The following is a 14077-nucleotide window of genomic DNA, read 5'->3' as shown; positions in this document are numbered from 1 at the left end:
TTATTAGACTTTTCACAAATTGTTTTGCTGTCTGATGACAGCAGTTGCTGTCTATTGAAAATGTCATAGTGTTCTTTTTAGCATTTGTATGACTAAAACGTAATTGCTGAGCATGAAAATCTTGCAATGCATGTAAAAAACGTTTTATCTTAAACCTCTAGCATTTAATTAAAAGTATTATATTTTTTTAATAATTGCCAGCAAGTTTCGCTTTAAGTACGTCCCGCGAGAATGGGATGCTGGAGACGAAATAAGCATCGAAGGATTTGACTTTACAAGAATGACGGGGTTTAGTAGAAATAGTTTGTATAAATATTGGTGCACAAGCTCACAAAAGATAAAAGGAAAAGTTAAAGCACTGACGATGCACATTTATTCCTGCAGGATCGTCCGAGAATTACATTTGAATACTACAAAATGTTTTATTTTTATGTTATGGTCAAATCCAAACTGATATCTTAATTACTAAAATATTAGTTCAGAAAAAAACATAACCATGTACACGACTAATTTTTTATAAATATGAAATATACTTATGTATAAAAAAATCCCAGTTTCAATGTTGTTATCACTACTGCAAATTTAAATTAAATCAATATGCTTATGTTTGACGAAGTAAAATGTTTGTGAAACTATTGTTCTTATCAATTCTTTGCAAATGAGAACTCACTTTAACATTGCTGACCTATTCAATCCCCATACTTCTGAGCCCTGCCTGTCACTAAATTCCCCTCATTATTTGTTGTACTGCATGTTATAAAAGTAAGTTGCAGTAAAAATGATGTGGGATTTTTTAGTTATACATCTTAATGAGAAATGTGATTATTGTGTCAATAAAAAGAAAATAATCTTAGACAAAATACAGATGATATACAAGGGCAAAGTTTGAAATAAAAAGTACAAGAACCCTGTAGTCTAATATTTTCTCTGCATGTATTGCTATGTGCAGGATTTCATAGTACAACCATCACTATATAGGATGAGGAGGCGATAAAATGTCGCCCCATATTCACATTTTCTGTCTTTAATATTTCCAGTCTTACATACACTGAGTCCGGTAGTCCTTAATTAAAATCATCCTGTTGTTAAATCTTTACTATTGGGATTGTCCCTGTCATTTTCATTATCCTGAAAATCTGATTACTTAACAACAAAGTAAATAAAATGGCAATTCTAATGTGTAGTTATTTATGTAGCTTAGTGTTGCTTGCATTAATCTTACAATACATTTCGTCTTATATGTTGTGTAATACATCAGATTGACTTTTTCTAAATTACAAGTAATTGTGCAGTGTATATACAGTAGAGGTTTGCGGAAAACTAACTTGAATGTGTACGTGTAATAACCCAAAAATCAGAAATTGCACTGTAGCTACTCGTTCGTGTAAAAATTGCTGTTTCGTTGAAATGTTTAAAAGTCGATCGTACTCTTCACCTTAATCTTGCAGGCTCGCTGGTACTTGCATTAATTTCTTTTTTTGTGCTGTCATACCTGTAATCTTGAACTTGTTCAGTAACGTACACATAGGTTGATGACGTAGAACACAAAAAAATGCCACACGTACACATATCGGTATAAGTAGTGTTTCGCAAACTTTTTCTTATGAAATAATGTCTTTGTTATAAATATTTTGAATTTTATTCAATATAATTTAAATGAATAGATGATGAATAATTATTTAAAAGTAAAAATTTACAATGTGATCAAAAAAATGCCACACGTACACATATCGGTATAAGTAGTGTTTCGCAAACTTTTTCTTATGAAATAATGTCTTTGTTATAAATATTTTGAATTTTATTCAATATAATTTAAATGAATAGATGATGAATAATTATTTAAAAAGTAAAAATTTACAATGTGATATCTAAACGAATTTTTTTAATTTATGATACTGTTATAGTTTTAACTTATGACATCTTTGTATTTTAATTGTACGATCAAAAAGTCTTTTAATGACACATTAATTTCTTTATCGTATTTTGACAAAGCAAAAGCTTGAAATGTTCGAATAGAGAATGGGAATTTTGTACAATTAATGCTTTGTAATAATTTTTGTACCAGACTTCGATAAAATTAAATTAATGAATGAAAATTGCGCCCACAACTGTACAAATTATTCATAAAACCGCTATCATATTGCTCCCTTACAGATCTAAACAAGAGCTGGACAGAGATGAGTTTATGTTCTTTCTTACTGGTGGAGTGGGCCTTGAGAATAAACTGGCGAACCCTGCCCCCACATGGTTGACAGAAAAATGCTGGGATGAAATATGTAGAGCTTCAGATTTGAAATCGCTCAAGAAGTTCAGGTATGTTGGTGATATTTTTTCAGGTAATTTCCGATCGTACATGGGCATAGAAATCGGTCGTAAAGGTTTAAAGCTTATTAGATTTTGAAAAAGTAACATAAAGTGGACTTGAGTTTATGTTTAAACTTTTTGCTACTGAGCATGTTTCTGTAGCCTTTTGCATAAATATTGATCTAAGCCGTAAAGCGTATCAGTTTTCTGCCATTTTGGTGATTTTTTTTTTTACTTTTCCGATCGAACATGGGCAAAGAAATAGGTCGTATGATAATTATTAAATTTTGAAAAAGAAACATGCCGTGTTGCAAACACATTAAAATGGGCTTGTTTCAAGGCGTCAAATGATCAAAGCTATAAAGATGATCAGTTTTTTGCCATTTTCTGTTTTCGCATTTTTGTAATGAAAACGAAAACACCCTTCACAGAATATTTGCCTCGTGGCGGGGCAAAAATTTTCCAAATTGTTGATCGTGCATGGGCCAAGTGGCCAGATGGAAACATAAAATAATAATCGGACGCATTTCCGTCCTACCTAGTGACATATTTCCTATTTCCGGTAGAAATGTCATAGATCAGCAACCAGCACAAAGTTCAAGCCAAAAATACAACCAATGAGAGACCCACAAGAACGATCTTTTCATTAAAAACATCTTTGAAAGCTGCCCTGTAGAATATGTACACATGTGTTCCATGTTTTATAAAATCATGACCACAAAATTTTCTCTCAACATCATGTTGGTCTGTACATACTAATTTATTATTTTGAGCTTGATTGTAGAGACTGATGTAAGCTGATGATCTGAATCACTGTACGGTCTGTTGCCTGGAACGAAAACGTCGAAAAATAATTTTATTGTGGCCCTAGTCTTATGTTTTCAAAAATCAAATAAACTATGTCGTCACTTTTGCAGAAAATGTCAACAAATTTGGTTTTATAATTTCCGCCCTAGTCTAATGGTTTTAAAGTAAAACAATGTCTTCGGTTTTGCAGACAAAGCTTTATGAGTAACCTGGAGAAGTGGGCGGCATATTATAACTCCAAGGAACCACAAAATGAAGAGTTGACAGCCCCTCTCGACAACGAACTCAACGATTTCCAGAAAATGATCGTTCTGAGGTGCATCAGACCGGACAAGGTAAATATGGAATTATCTTGTTTAAGAAGTTCATTATATGGATTGGTAATATCTTATTTAATCTTTGATAGGGAATACATAGTTATATTTGGATATTTAGAAGGTCCAAGCTTAATTGTGAACCTGCCTCATGGCTGAAATTCGAAAGTAATTACATGAAAGGGAAAGAACAGAGTAATAGTTGAAGTATTTTTAATGTTAAGTTGTGAAACTGTTATACTAAACAAATCTTGGTAGAAATTGAAACAATTGACTATCAAATATAATTATTTTAACAGGTTTATATAAAGTTTCATGAACATTTACTAACAGGTGAACGCTGCTATCACCAACTTCGTGATGAGCAAACTTGGCAAGAAATTCGTCGAGCCTCCACCTTTTGACCTGGCAAAGTCGTACGCAGATTCCAACAGTTGCGCTCCCCTGATCTTTGTCCTCTCCCCTGGGGCTGACCCCACCATGGCCCTTCTGAAGTTTGCTGAAGACAAGGGCTTTAGTGGAGACAAATTCAATTCTATTTCGCTAGGTCAAGGACAGGTAGGGAAAAATAATGTTTTTTATATATATATATTTTCTATAAACATTCTTGTGATTATCAATTTATTAAGAAATCATGATGGTTAATTTTATGACCAAACTTATATATATGTATGTATAAATATATAGTTCTAGTCAAATTTCCTTTCATCATGGCATCACTCATATCCTCATAAAAAAGAATAATAAAAATAATATTAATCAGCAAAATAACCAAATTGCAAATTAGAAGATTCGCTGATATCCATTTGACGGGCCTCATTGCATCTAATGAAAAAGTTTTATATATCCATTTGTAGGGCCCCATCGCATCTCGTATGATAGAAAAAGCGAGACAGGAGGGTACGTGGGTGATGTTACAGAACTGTCATCTAGCTGTCTCCTGGATGACCCCGTTGGAAAAAGTCTGCGAAGATTTCAACCCGGAGAACACTCATTCTGAGTTCCGACTCTGGCTAACCAGTTACCCATCAGACAAGGTTTGTTTGTTTCAGATCTTGTAATGATGAAATATTAATCATAATGCCATATCCTATGGCAGGGGGGAACACCCCCTTGACTTTTGCTCCATTCCACAGTCCGCCACCCCCTGTGGAATGAATATCCCCCAAAATAAAACATTTCAACATGTGATGGAAAATGTAGACAAGAATCTTTGTGCAATATATTTCCCTGCACGTGTGAACATATACTTAATGCAGTGCTTTTTAGTTACAAGAATAAAATGTAACAAAAATTAAAACATGCAATATCCGTTGGAAACCCCACCAAATATATTGCATGTTAATATAGTCACATTCAAATTCAAAAGATGTTTTTGTCCACATAATTATGCCCGTGAAAATCTTTAGGCGTGTTTATCTAGCCTTTTGCACACCATCGATTTAATAGCATTCTACAAGTGATTGCGTTGAAATCAATGGAATTGACTAATTTAAAACCGATATCTTCCCACTTTAGTTCCCAGTTACAGTGCTACAAAACGGCGTGAAGATGACCAACGAGCCGCCAACCGGTCTCCGACAAAATCTGCTTCAGTCGTTTCTCAACGACCCAATCTCTGACCCAGAGTTCTTCGACGGTTGCCCAGGAAAAGAATCAGTAAGGCTAGAATAAGATATAATTTAGCTATTCTGTTTGTTTAAGAAAATGTCTAAGATATTGTGACCACCTTTGAATGTGACCTTGACATAATCCTTTTACAAAAACTTTTAACCTTTGTTACAACTCAAAAAGCGTTAGGGTAAGATATATATACACATGAAAATGTGTATACATGTTACCAGTAACAATACGGACATGTCTATCAACGTCCATAACTATTGGTAATATAAAGGTTGATGTATGCCCTTTATTAAATGAAAAATAAAAATGAACATACAAGAGTTAGTTAGCATCAATTGCATAATACAAAATTAATTTAATTTTGGAACGCTATTGATTTTCCTTTACATTTTGAACAAACAGAGGTCAAGAGTGTTTATTATTTGGTGCCGAAAATGAAAAAGATTGCTTGTCAAAAAGACCAGTATATACTCTCCAAATATAATGTGAAAAAAGTTGAGAAACGGGTGAAAAAGTTAATCGTTTTATTTATCAATCTTTTTTCAGAATTTTGAGAAGCTACTGTTTGGGTTATGTTTTTTCCATGGACTCGTTCAGGAACGTCGGAAGTTTGGGCCTCTCGGCTGGAACATTGCATACGGGTTCAACGAATCTGACCTTCGTATTTCCTGCAGGCAGCTTCAGGTATATGCAGTGATTGGTTTATACTCAGGTTTTGAAACACTTTATTCTATGATGAGTACTGCATCAATATATATGTTTCTTTACATAAAACTTTGAAGTATAACATAAATGATTTAAGTTGTATGTGTTTGAAAAAAAATGATATTCTTATCTATTTGAAATTGTGCTTTTATTAAAAGTAGGATATAAACGTTCTTCAATAACTGTAAATTGTAGCAATTATATAAATGTATTTATGTATTGGAGGAAGTAAAGATTCATTCATTAGCATACAAAACAGAAGGATTCTAGCAAAGACGTCATTCTTGATAAAATATAAAAATGTAAATTGGCTGACTTTTTCACAAAAAAACATTATACAAACTATTGTTATAAAATATTGACTTACCACAAAATATTCTACTTCTTCAAATTTTGCAAGAAGTTTAATTTTAATTTACAGATTTATATTCAAATGTTTACAGATTTGCACCGAAATATCAACTGTATTTTAATCGTTTTGCAGATGTATCTGAACGAATACGATGAAGTTCCCTTCGATGCGATAACCTACATGACTGGTGAATGCAACTATGGAGGTCGTGTCACGGACGACTGGGACCGACGTGTTCTGCTTAACATGCTCTCCGACTTTTACAATCCCACCTTAATCAACGACCCAAAATACAAATTCTCCAGCAGCGGACTTTACCATTGTCCACCCAAGGGCAAATATGAAGATTATCTGGAATTTATCAAGGTTTCAATTATTTTTATGGTATTTTATGTACAAAAATGCTTGTTATTGGTATAAATTACATTTAAGGCATAATATGTAAGATGTACAAATACGCTTGTTATTGCTATAAATTACATTTAAAGCATAATATGTAAGATGTACAAATATGCTTGTTATTGGTATAAATTACATTTAAGGCATACACTGTATGATGTACTTATACGCTTGTTATTGGTATAAATTACATCCATGGTATCCAATGTACAAATATGCTTGTTATTGGTATAAATTACATTTAAGGTATAATATGTAAGATGTACAAATACGCTTGTTATTGGTATAAATAACATTTAAGGCATACAATGTATGATGTACTTATACGCTTGTTATTGGTATAAATTACATTTAAGGCATACAATGTATGATGTACTTATACGCTTGTTATTGGTATAAATTACATCCATGGTATCCAATGTACAAATACTCTTGTTATTGGTATAAATTAAATTTGAGGTATTTTAAGGTGTGTTATTTCAGTTTATCAAAATAAACGATAATTATATTGATTAATGTAAACATTGGCATCATTTAAAGCTGATGACAAATTTGTAAAAAAGTGCTTTTGTAATTAATATCAATTGAAGTTGAACAAACAATGGCCTCATTTGCGATCTTTTATGGCCAAAAGCTTGCTTTCATTTTTTATTTGGTTTAATTTTAAATTGTATCTCTACACATAGTTACAAAGTAATATGGAAACATCTGGACAAGCTTAGTAGCCAATGTACCGAAAACCCCTGTTTATAGGCACTATGTTTAGGTCTAAAGCAGACACCAGACAGCTTCACACACAGTTTAAAAATATATTGATACCAAATCACTATAAGGTCAACAAGTCTCGAACAATAAAAAAATCACATATTTGTACCTCGGACGCCTTTAAGGCAATTGTTCATGTAATAACAAGGTTTAATTACAGTGTTATTGCTAAGCTGTATTTCACCCATCACTGAAACAAATATTAAGACAATCATAGCATCACTTCCTGTTTCTATACTACAATATCATTGTTTGTACCACAAATGATATCACATCCCTTCCTGTGTGTTTCCAGAGCCTTCCACAGAGCCAGCTGCCTGAGGTGTTCGGCATGCACGAGAACACGGATATCTCGAAGGAGCTACAAGAAACCCGGCTTCTGTTTGACTCAGTGTTGCTAACTCAGGGTCGAACGGGAGGTGGTGGAGGCGGAAATACGGACGAGCAGCTCAACCATATAGCTAGTGATATCCTGTCTAAGGTATGTTGTGAAACAAATTAAGGATTAACTCTTTTTTAATTGTTTTGAAATATATTTACCAAAAATGTATAACAGATTGTAAGAATATTAATTCCTACACATTCACATTTACGGCATATTTTCTCAATCCAGTTACCTAAGATATTTGACATCGAGGAGGCTATCAAGAAGTATCCAGTGGAATATAACGAAAGCATGAACACAGTGTTAGTTCAGGAGATGGAAAGGTTTAACAGGTACTGTACAGACTTTAAAGCTGCACTCTCACAGATTTAACATTTTTACAACTTTTTTTATTTTTGTCTTGGAAAGAGCAATTTTTTGCGTAAATATCTGCAAACCAATGATATAAGATTGCTGACAAAAGATCAGATCGCAGATTTTCATATTTCCGTTCGAAAATAATGTTTTATGGCTTAAACCGTTACTAACAGTTTAAGAAAAATGCACAAATCATCAATTTTTGAACTTAAATATAAACATCTGCGATCTAATTTTTTGTCAGCAGTCTATGTAACTGGTTTCCATGGATTTTTGCAAAAAATGGCTCGTTCCAAGACACAAAATAAAAAAGTTGACAAAACGTTCAATCTGCGAGAGTGCAGCTTTAATTTTCAGAGAGGGGGGAAGTAAAATTACCATACAGGCTTAAATTTTCACTGGCGTATATTTCAGTTAATTATAAAGTTCTAAATTAGGTACTGTAATGTAAAACTAAAGCAAGATAAAAAAGTTGTTTAGATGTCCCCTCCATTTATTTTTCAAAAATATGCGGAGATGGACGCATTGTGGTTGTCTCAGGCAAGGTAATCTGAAAATGTTTTCTGGTCTATTTGGGTTAAACCTAGTTACCAACTACTTGCTATATATTTATCTTAAATAGTACATTTTACTAGTTGAGATAAATGCAGCAGATGACGTCACGTTTCGAGTGTGGTCGTCCAATGAGTGTGTAAATAACTTCCCTATTGTTAAGCCTTTTATGTTTGTTTTAGGCTGACAAGCATTGTCCAATCCAGTCTGGTGAACATTCAGAAGGCCATCAAGGGTCTAGTGGTCATGTCCCAGGAACTTGAGGCTCTAGCGGGAAGCCTTTTGATTGGTCGATTGCCAGCAATGTGGGCAAAGCGATCGTACCCATCGCTAAAACCGCTTGGAAGTTACATAAATGATCTGCTTGAAAGACTGAAATTTTTACAGGTTTGTGAAATAATTTAAAATCTTTATGGAATGATATTGCATTAATAAACAGTAAAATAATAATTTAGAACTTTCTTTTTATAAATGTAGACTTGTAATTACATGTAAACACAATTCAATTTCTGTCTTTTTGTGTCACCTGCCTTGTCGTAACATGTGAATGCAATTCAGTGACTGCGCTTTTGTGAGGCCATGCTAAACTGTTTAAATATACAAGTAGCTACGATTGCCTGCTCATGTAGCACTTTACCCAGCAAAAAAACAAATGACACAGTCATAATCCTCCACAGGACTCATTTTTTGGTAACAACATCACATATCCATATGTATAATTATTGCTTCTTTTCAGATCTTGTTTGATAATGGCAACCTCCCATCCTAAGTCACATGTATAATCATTGCTTCGTTACAGGTCTGGTATGATATGGGCAAGCCTCGATCTGACATCCCATGTATAATATTTGCTTTATTTCAGAACTTGTTTGTTAATGGCAATCACCCATCCTAAGTCACATATATAATGATTGCTTCGTTCCCGGTCTGGTATGATATGGGCAAGTCTCCATATTACGTCCCATGAATAATCATTGCTTCATTTCGGACCTTGTTTGATAATGGCAATCTCCCATCCTAAGTCACATGTATAATCTTTGCTACATTTCAGGGCTGGTTTGAAATGGGCAAGCCTCCATCTTACATCCCATGATTAATCATTGCTTCATTTCGGACCTTGTTTGATAATGGCAATCTCCCATCCTAAGTCACATGTTTAATCTTTGCTTCATTTCAGGGCTGGTTTGAAATGGGCAAGCCTTCATCTAACATCTCATGAATAATCATTGTTTCGTTTCAGACCTGGTATGATAACGGTAAGCCTCCATCCTACTGGATTTCGGGATTTTTCTTCACCCAGGCTTTCCTAACAGGTGTAATGCAAAACTATGCGAGAAAGTACACGATTCCTATCGACACACTGGCGTTTGATTTTGAGATTCTGGGTGTGGACCATATCGACGAAAAGCCAGAGGACGGTGCTTACGTGTACGGACTTTTCACGGATGGGGCACGTTGGGACAAACACAAGTAAGAAATTACAAAGGTGCTATTTGGTGTTTGTAAGATTTCCAAGATCGTTTTATAAAAAAGCCTCTTCTTCTGGTCTCGTCATTTTAGTGCGTTCTTTTTATTTCTCAACAGCTAAACATTGCAAACAATAATTACATCGAAGAGAAAGCGTTGTCTTGTTTATTTAAATACATGTATTTACGCTGTTTTGAAATAGTGTTCCTGTGCTAATTTAAAACACATAATTTGAGATAATAAATAATTGTTATCAACAGTAAAACAACTATGATATACCCGATTTCTTTTGCTATTATTGTCTGGATGTATTTGCAGGAAATGTCTTGGAGAACAGCTTCCGAAAATCCTTAACGACGCTGTACCTGTGATTTGGCTTCGGCCGGACAAGAAGGACGCTATCGATGAATCAGACAAACGCTTTCGATGCCCCGTATACAAGACAAGTGAGAGAAAGGGGGTACTGTCCACCACTGGCCACTCAACAAACTTCGTCCTGGCCATGCTGATACCGACTGATAAGCCCGTGTCACACTGGGTCAAACGAGGCTGCGCATTGCTGTGCCAGCTTGACGATTAGGAGTTATTCGAACAATGTTGCTTAATTTATGACTGTTATTTCTTTGTGGACTTTAAGCTGCTTATTTGTTTACGTTTTTTCTCAGTTACCTGCTATTGTTGATTTCATATTTATATAATTTTGAAATTTGTTATTACCGTTTTTTGCATTCATATATTTCTTTATTTGTGATGCATTTGTTTGAAGAAAAAACTCATATATTATTTAATCCGTCCATTGAAATGTGTGATAAATTGAGAAACGTATGATTTTGACATATATAATTATCATAGTGTGTGATACAGCTGATTAATACAATAATCTATCATAGACTGTTTTTTGAACTACTTTTATTGTTTAAGGCAAAACCTTGGAAATGGATAGCTGTGCCCATTCATAATGGATTTAAGCGTTTGCTTAATTTGTGAACAGAACATACAAAGTTATATTTTTGTGAACTTCTATTTTCAAGCTTTGTGAATTTGACAGTTTAGTTTAGGAGCTAACAGGGAAAAAACGTTTAAGTGTGATATTAACTGTTACTGAATAAAAAAGTGTTTTTTCTCTTTTGTTAAAAATAAAAACAGAATAATTGTAATATTTATCTATCAATATATTTTATAGTAAAACTAATATTGCACAGAACATTCCAGTATTCCCAAATGTATAAAATAAATCCATCTGTGATAATAAAGTTTTACTATTGTGCGTTTTGGTCATGGATTACCCGCAATGATTGTAAAAAACACACTCGCACACCCTATTTACCAAAGGGGCACATGTTCGATTCCTTGTCTGGGAACACATGAGTTTGATTGGTGGCCACCAAGCCGAAGCAATGGCTTTTTTGGATTCTCCACACAACCCAAGACCACACTCTCTCCCAACATCGAGAATGACTTGGCATATTAAAAAAAATCCTATTCAAATTCAGTGAAAATAAAAGTTGAAACTGATTATTTATGGAAAAAAAGACATTACTTCGTTTGGGCTGTAACTTCTCTTTCATCGTCCAGAGAAAAGTGTTTTGCTGATTTGTTCATTCATTGAGTTTTTTTCCATTCTTCAAATGGAAATGTGGAAAAAAGGCAATTAAAATTCTTCTTTGTCGTTTCTTGCACAACTCATCTATGACAAACATCAAGTGAGATGTTGTAAAACCTTATGTAAAGATAAAGATCAAGCAATTAAATTTTATAAAAATGTCATTTTCTAGTATCATAAGCATATCCTTACAGGCTAGTTTCATGATTAAGAGAATCATTGTAATACAAAGTGTGGCATGTATAATACTAATGTCAAAAACTACAGGAACAAGCTCAGAAGCCAAAAGTTTAAACATTATCCCCGTTTAATGGCACAGGGTAAACGCCAAAGACAAATACTCGTTGATTTGCTAGTTCCTTATTCAAAGCATTATTGCAGATATGCATAAAATCACTTTTTGTAATGTGTTCCGACTTTTTATAAGAAAAATGCACCAAAATAGAAATCATCGAATAAGGAACGTGTTCCTCATTCCTTATTCAACTATATACATGTACCTTGCCATATGCTTATTTTCTTTATTATTTTGCATCCCACAAAAATGTATCTGGAAAATACATCAAAAGCGTTTCCATTAGCTGCGCCCATTTGTGACCAGTAATCAGGGACAGAAAAGGAATCAACGGAAAAGGAACATGTAACTCGATCGTTTGTCCTTACCTTATTCCAACTGAAATACGGAATTGGTTCCTTATTCCTTATTGAAACCAAAATAAGAACAAAAATATTAAAGTGTCAAATTATCATTTCATCATCTATGTTTCGATTGGCTTTGTTACATCGGTCAAGATAAAAAAAGGTTGCGTTGTTTTATGCGGAACTTTGGGCTAAAAGTGAAGTATTACACTGCGAATAATGAGTAAGGAACTTCTTTCTTATTCTAACTCGAACTCCCTGACTGGGCACATGTGAGACCACACTCTCGCACAACATCGTGCAAACGAGAGTTGCTTAGTGTAAGTTAGCATATCATTCTTCACAATCGTTGTAAAATAAATAATGTTTAAAACTGAACTCGAATTAGGAACAGAAAAGAAAGATGAATTCTCAACATCTTTACTTATACATTTTTTGAAAAAATTAAAAAGTGCTCTTCATAAAAAGTTTGCAGAAATGTATTGTCTATTCGAGAGGGTTTAAGTACTTAAAGTGCTTTAGAAACGCATTGTCTATTCGAGAGGGTTTAAGTACTTAAAGCGCTTTAGAAACGCATTGTCTATTCGAGAGGGTTTGAGTACTTAAAGCGCTTTAGAAACGCATGTCTATTCGAGAGGGTTTAAGTACTTAAAGCGCTTTAGAAACGCATGTCTATTCGAGAGGGTTTAAGTACTTAAAGCGCTTTAGAAACGCACAAAAGACAAAATAAGGAACAGAAATCGTGAAATGGTCCAAGATCCAACTAACTCGTTCTATCACCTTTTGGAAAAAAACTATGCATAAGTAGTTTACACAAAGCGTTTACAAAAATGTTTTATCTATTCAAGTGAGGAATATTGCTAATAATGCTTTAATATGGCACCAAAGTCCGAATAAAAAACATAATTGTATAAAAATATCTTAAAATATAAATATAATTTTAAGGTCCTCATTTCTTCAATCTTTTAACAAAACATTCATGCAACATTGTTCTCAACCAAAAGTTTGCCTACATGCATTGTCTATTCTAGCATGATTGAGTGCTTTAACTTTTTTGTTACACGCTATAAGTTGAATAAAGAACTCGTTCTATCCTTAATTATTCCTTATTCAAACTTGAATAAGGACCAGAGACAGTGTTGTTGTTTTTTACTTATACATATTTTGATAGAATAGTTTGTGATCTACATAAAAAGCTTGCATAATGCTTTGTCTGCGGATTATAGTACTTAAAGTGTTTTAAAACGTACCACACTCTGAAAATTACAGGGACAAGCCAGTGGTTAAGTATTCGAATATAAACTATATAAGGGGAACAAGGTAAGGCCCGAAACGACACAGTCGTAAAAAACCAATGAGACGAAACTTACATCAATAAAAGTTAACTGGAACACAAGTGATTCGGGGCAGTTGCATGGGTAGATCTTGTTGTTATATAATTCTACAAGCATACTTTGGAAATAAACGCTGAACGAATTGAGTGGAAACTGATTCATTTCCTTATTTCTTGATCTGGAACTGATTCAACGGGCAATTCGGATCCGCTGGCGGTTATGATAGAATGATCGTTATTGACATTGAAATAAAATTAAGTCAAGATAATAAATTAAGTACGAAAATAATCAAGATCAATCACAGAAGTGATGAATACCGAACGACGTCTACACACAGGATGGTATTACATATACTTCAATCAGGCAAATATTGAATGTAACAATAGTGATATATCCTTAAATATAATATGACGTATCAATACTTATTTGCAACGCGATCAATTCTTAATATTCAACATACATGAAGGAGGA

General features: G+C 33.7%; 1 protein-coding gene across 4 annotated transcripts in view; it reads left to right on the top strand.

Annotated features, from left to right (window-relative positions):
• The window catches only part of LOC128217213 (dynein axonemal heavy chain 12-like), a 77356-nt gene extending 66059 nt beyond the window's left edge, over window positions 1-11297 (top strand). For all 4 annotated transcript variants that reach the window (XM_052924180.1, XM_052924181.1, XM_052924178.1 and 1 more), the window contains 12 exons: window positions 2155-2313; window positions 3302-3446; window positions 3759-3983; window positions 4283-4462; window positions 4944-5084; window positions 5595-5732; window positions 6238-6471; window positions 7565-7750; window positions 7883-7986; window positions 8746-8950; window positions 9804-10033; window positions 10349-11297. In XM_052924180.1, coding sequence (XP_052780140.1) covers window positions 2155-2313; window positions 3302-3446; window positions 3759-3983; window positions 4283-4462; window positions 4944-5084; window positions 5595-5732; window positions 6238-6471; window positions 7565-7750; window positions 7883-7986; window positions 8746-8950; window positions 9804-10033; window positions 10349-10610 — 2209 coding nt within the window. In that variant the 3' untranslated portion in view covers window positions 10611-11297. The remainder of the gene's footprint in view (window positions 1-2154; window positions 2314-3301; window positions 3447-3758; window positions 3984-4282; window positions 4463-4943; window positions 5085-5594; window positions 5733-6237; window positions 6472-7564; window positions 7751-7882; window positions 7987-8745; window positions 8951-9803; window positions 10034-10348) is intronic.
• The last annotated feature ends 2780 nt before the right edge of the window (window positions 11298-14077 follow it).

The sequence above is a fragment of the Mya arenaria genome, chromosome 14 (genome assembly GCF_026914265.1).
Source record: "Mya arenaria isolate MELC-2E11 chromosome 14, ASM2691426v1".
NCBI lineage: Eukaryota > Metazoa > Mollusca > Bivalvia > Myida > Myidae > Mya > Mya arenaria.
Note: the sequence above shows the minus strand (reverse complement) of the source record. Positions and strands in the feature narration are given on the sequence as shown.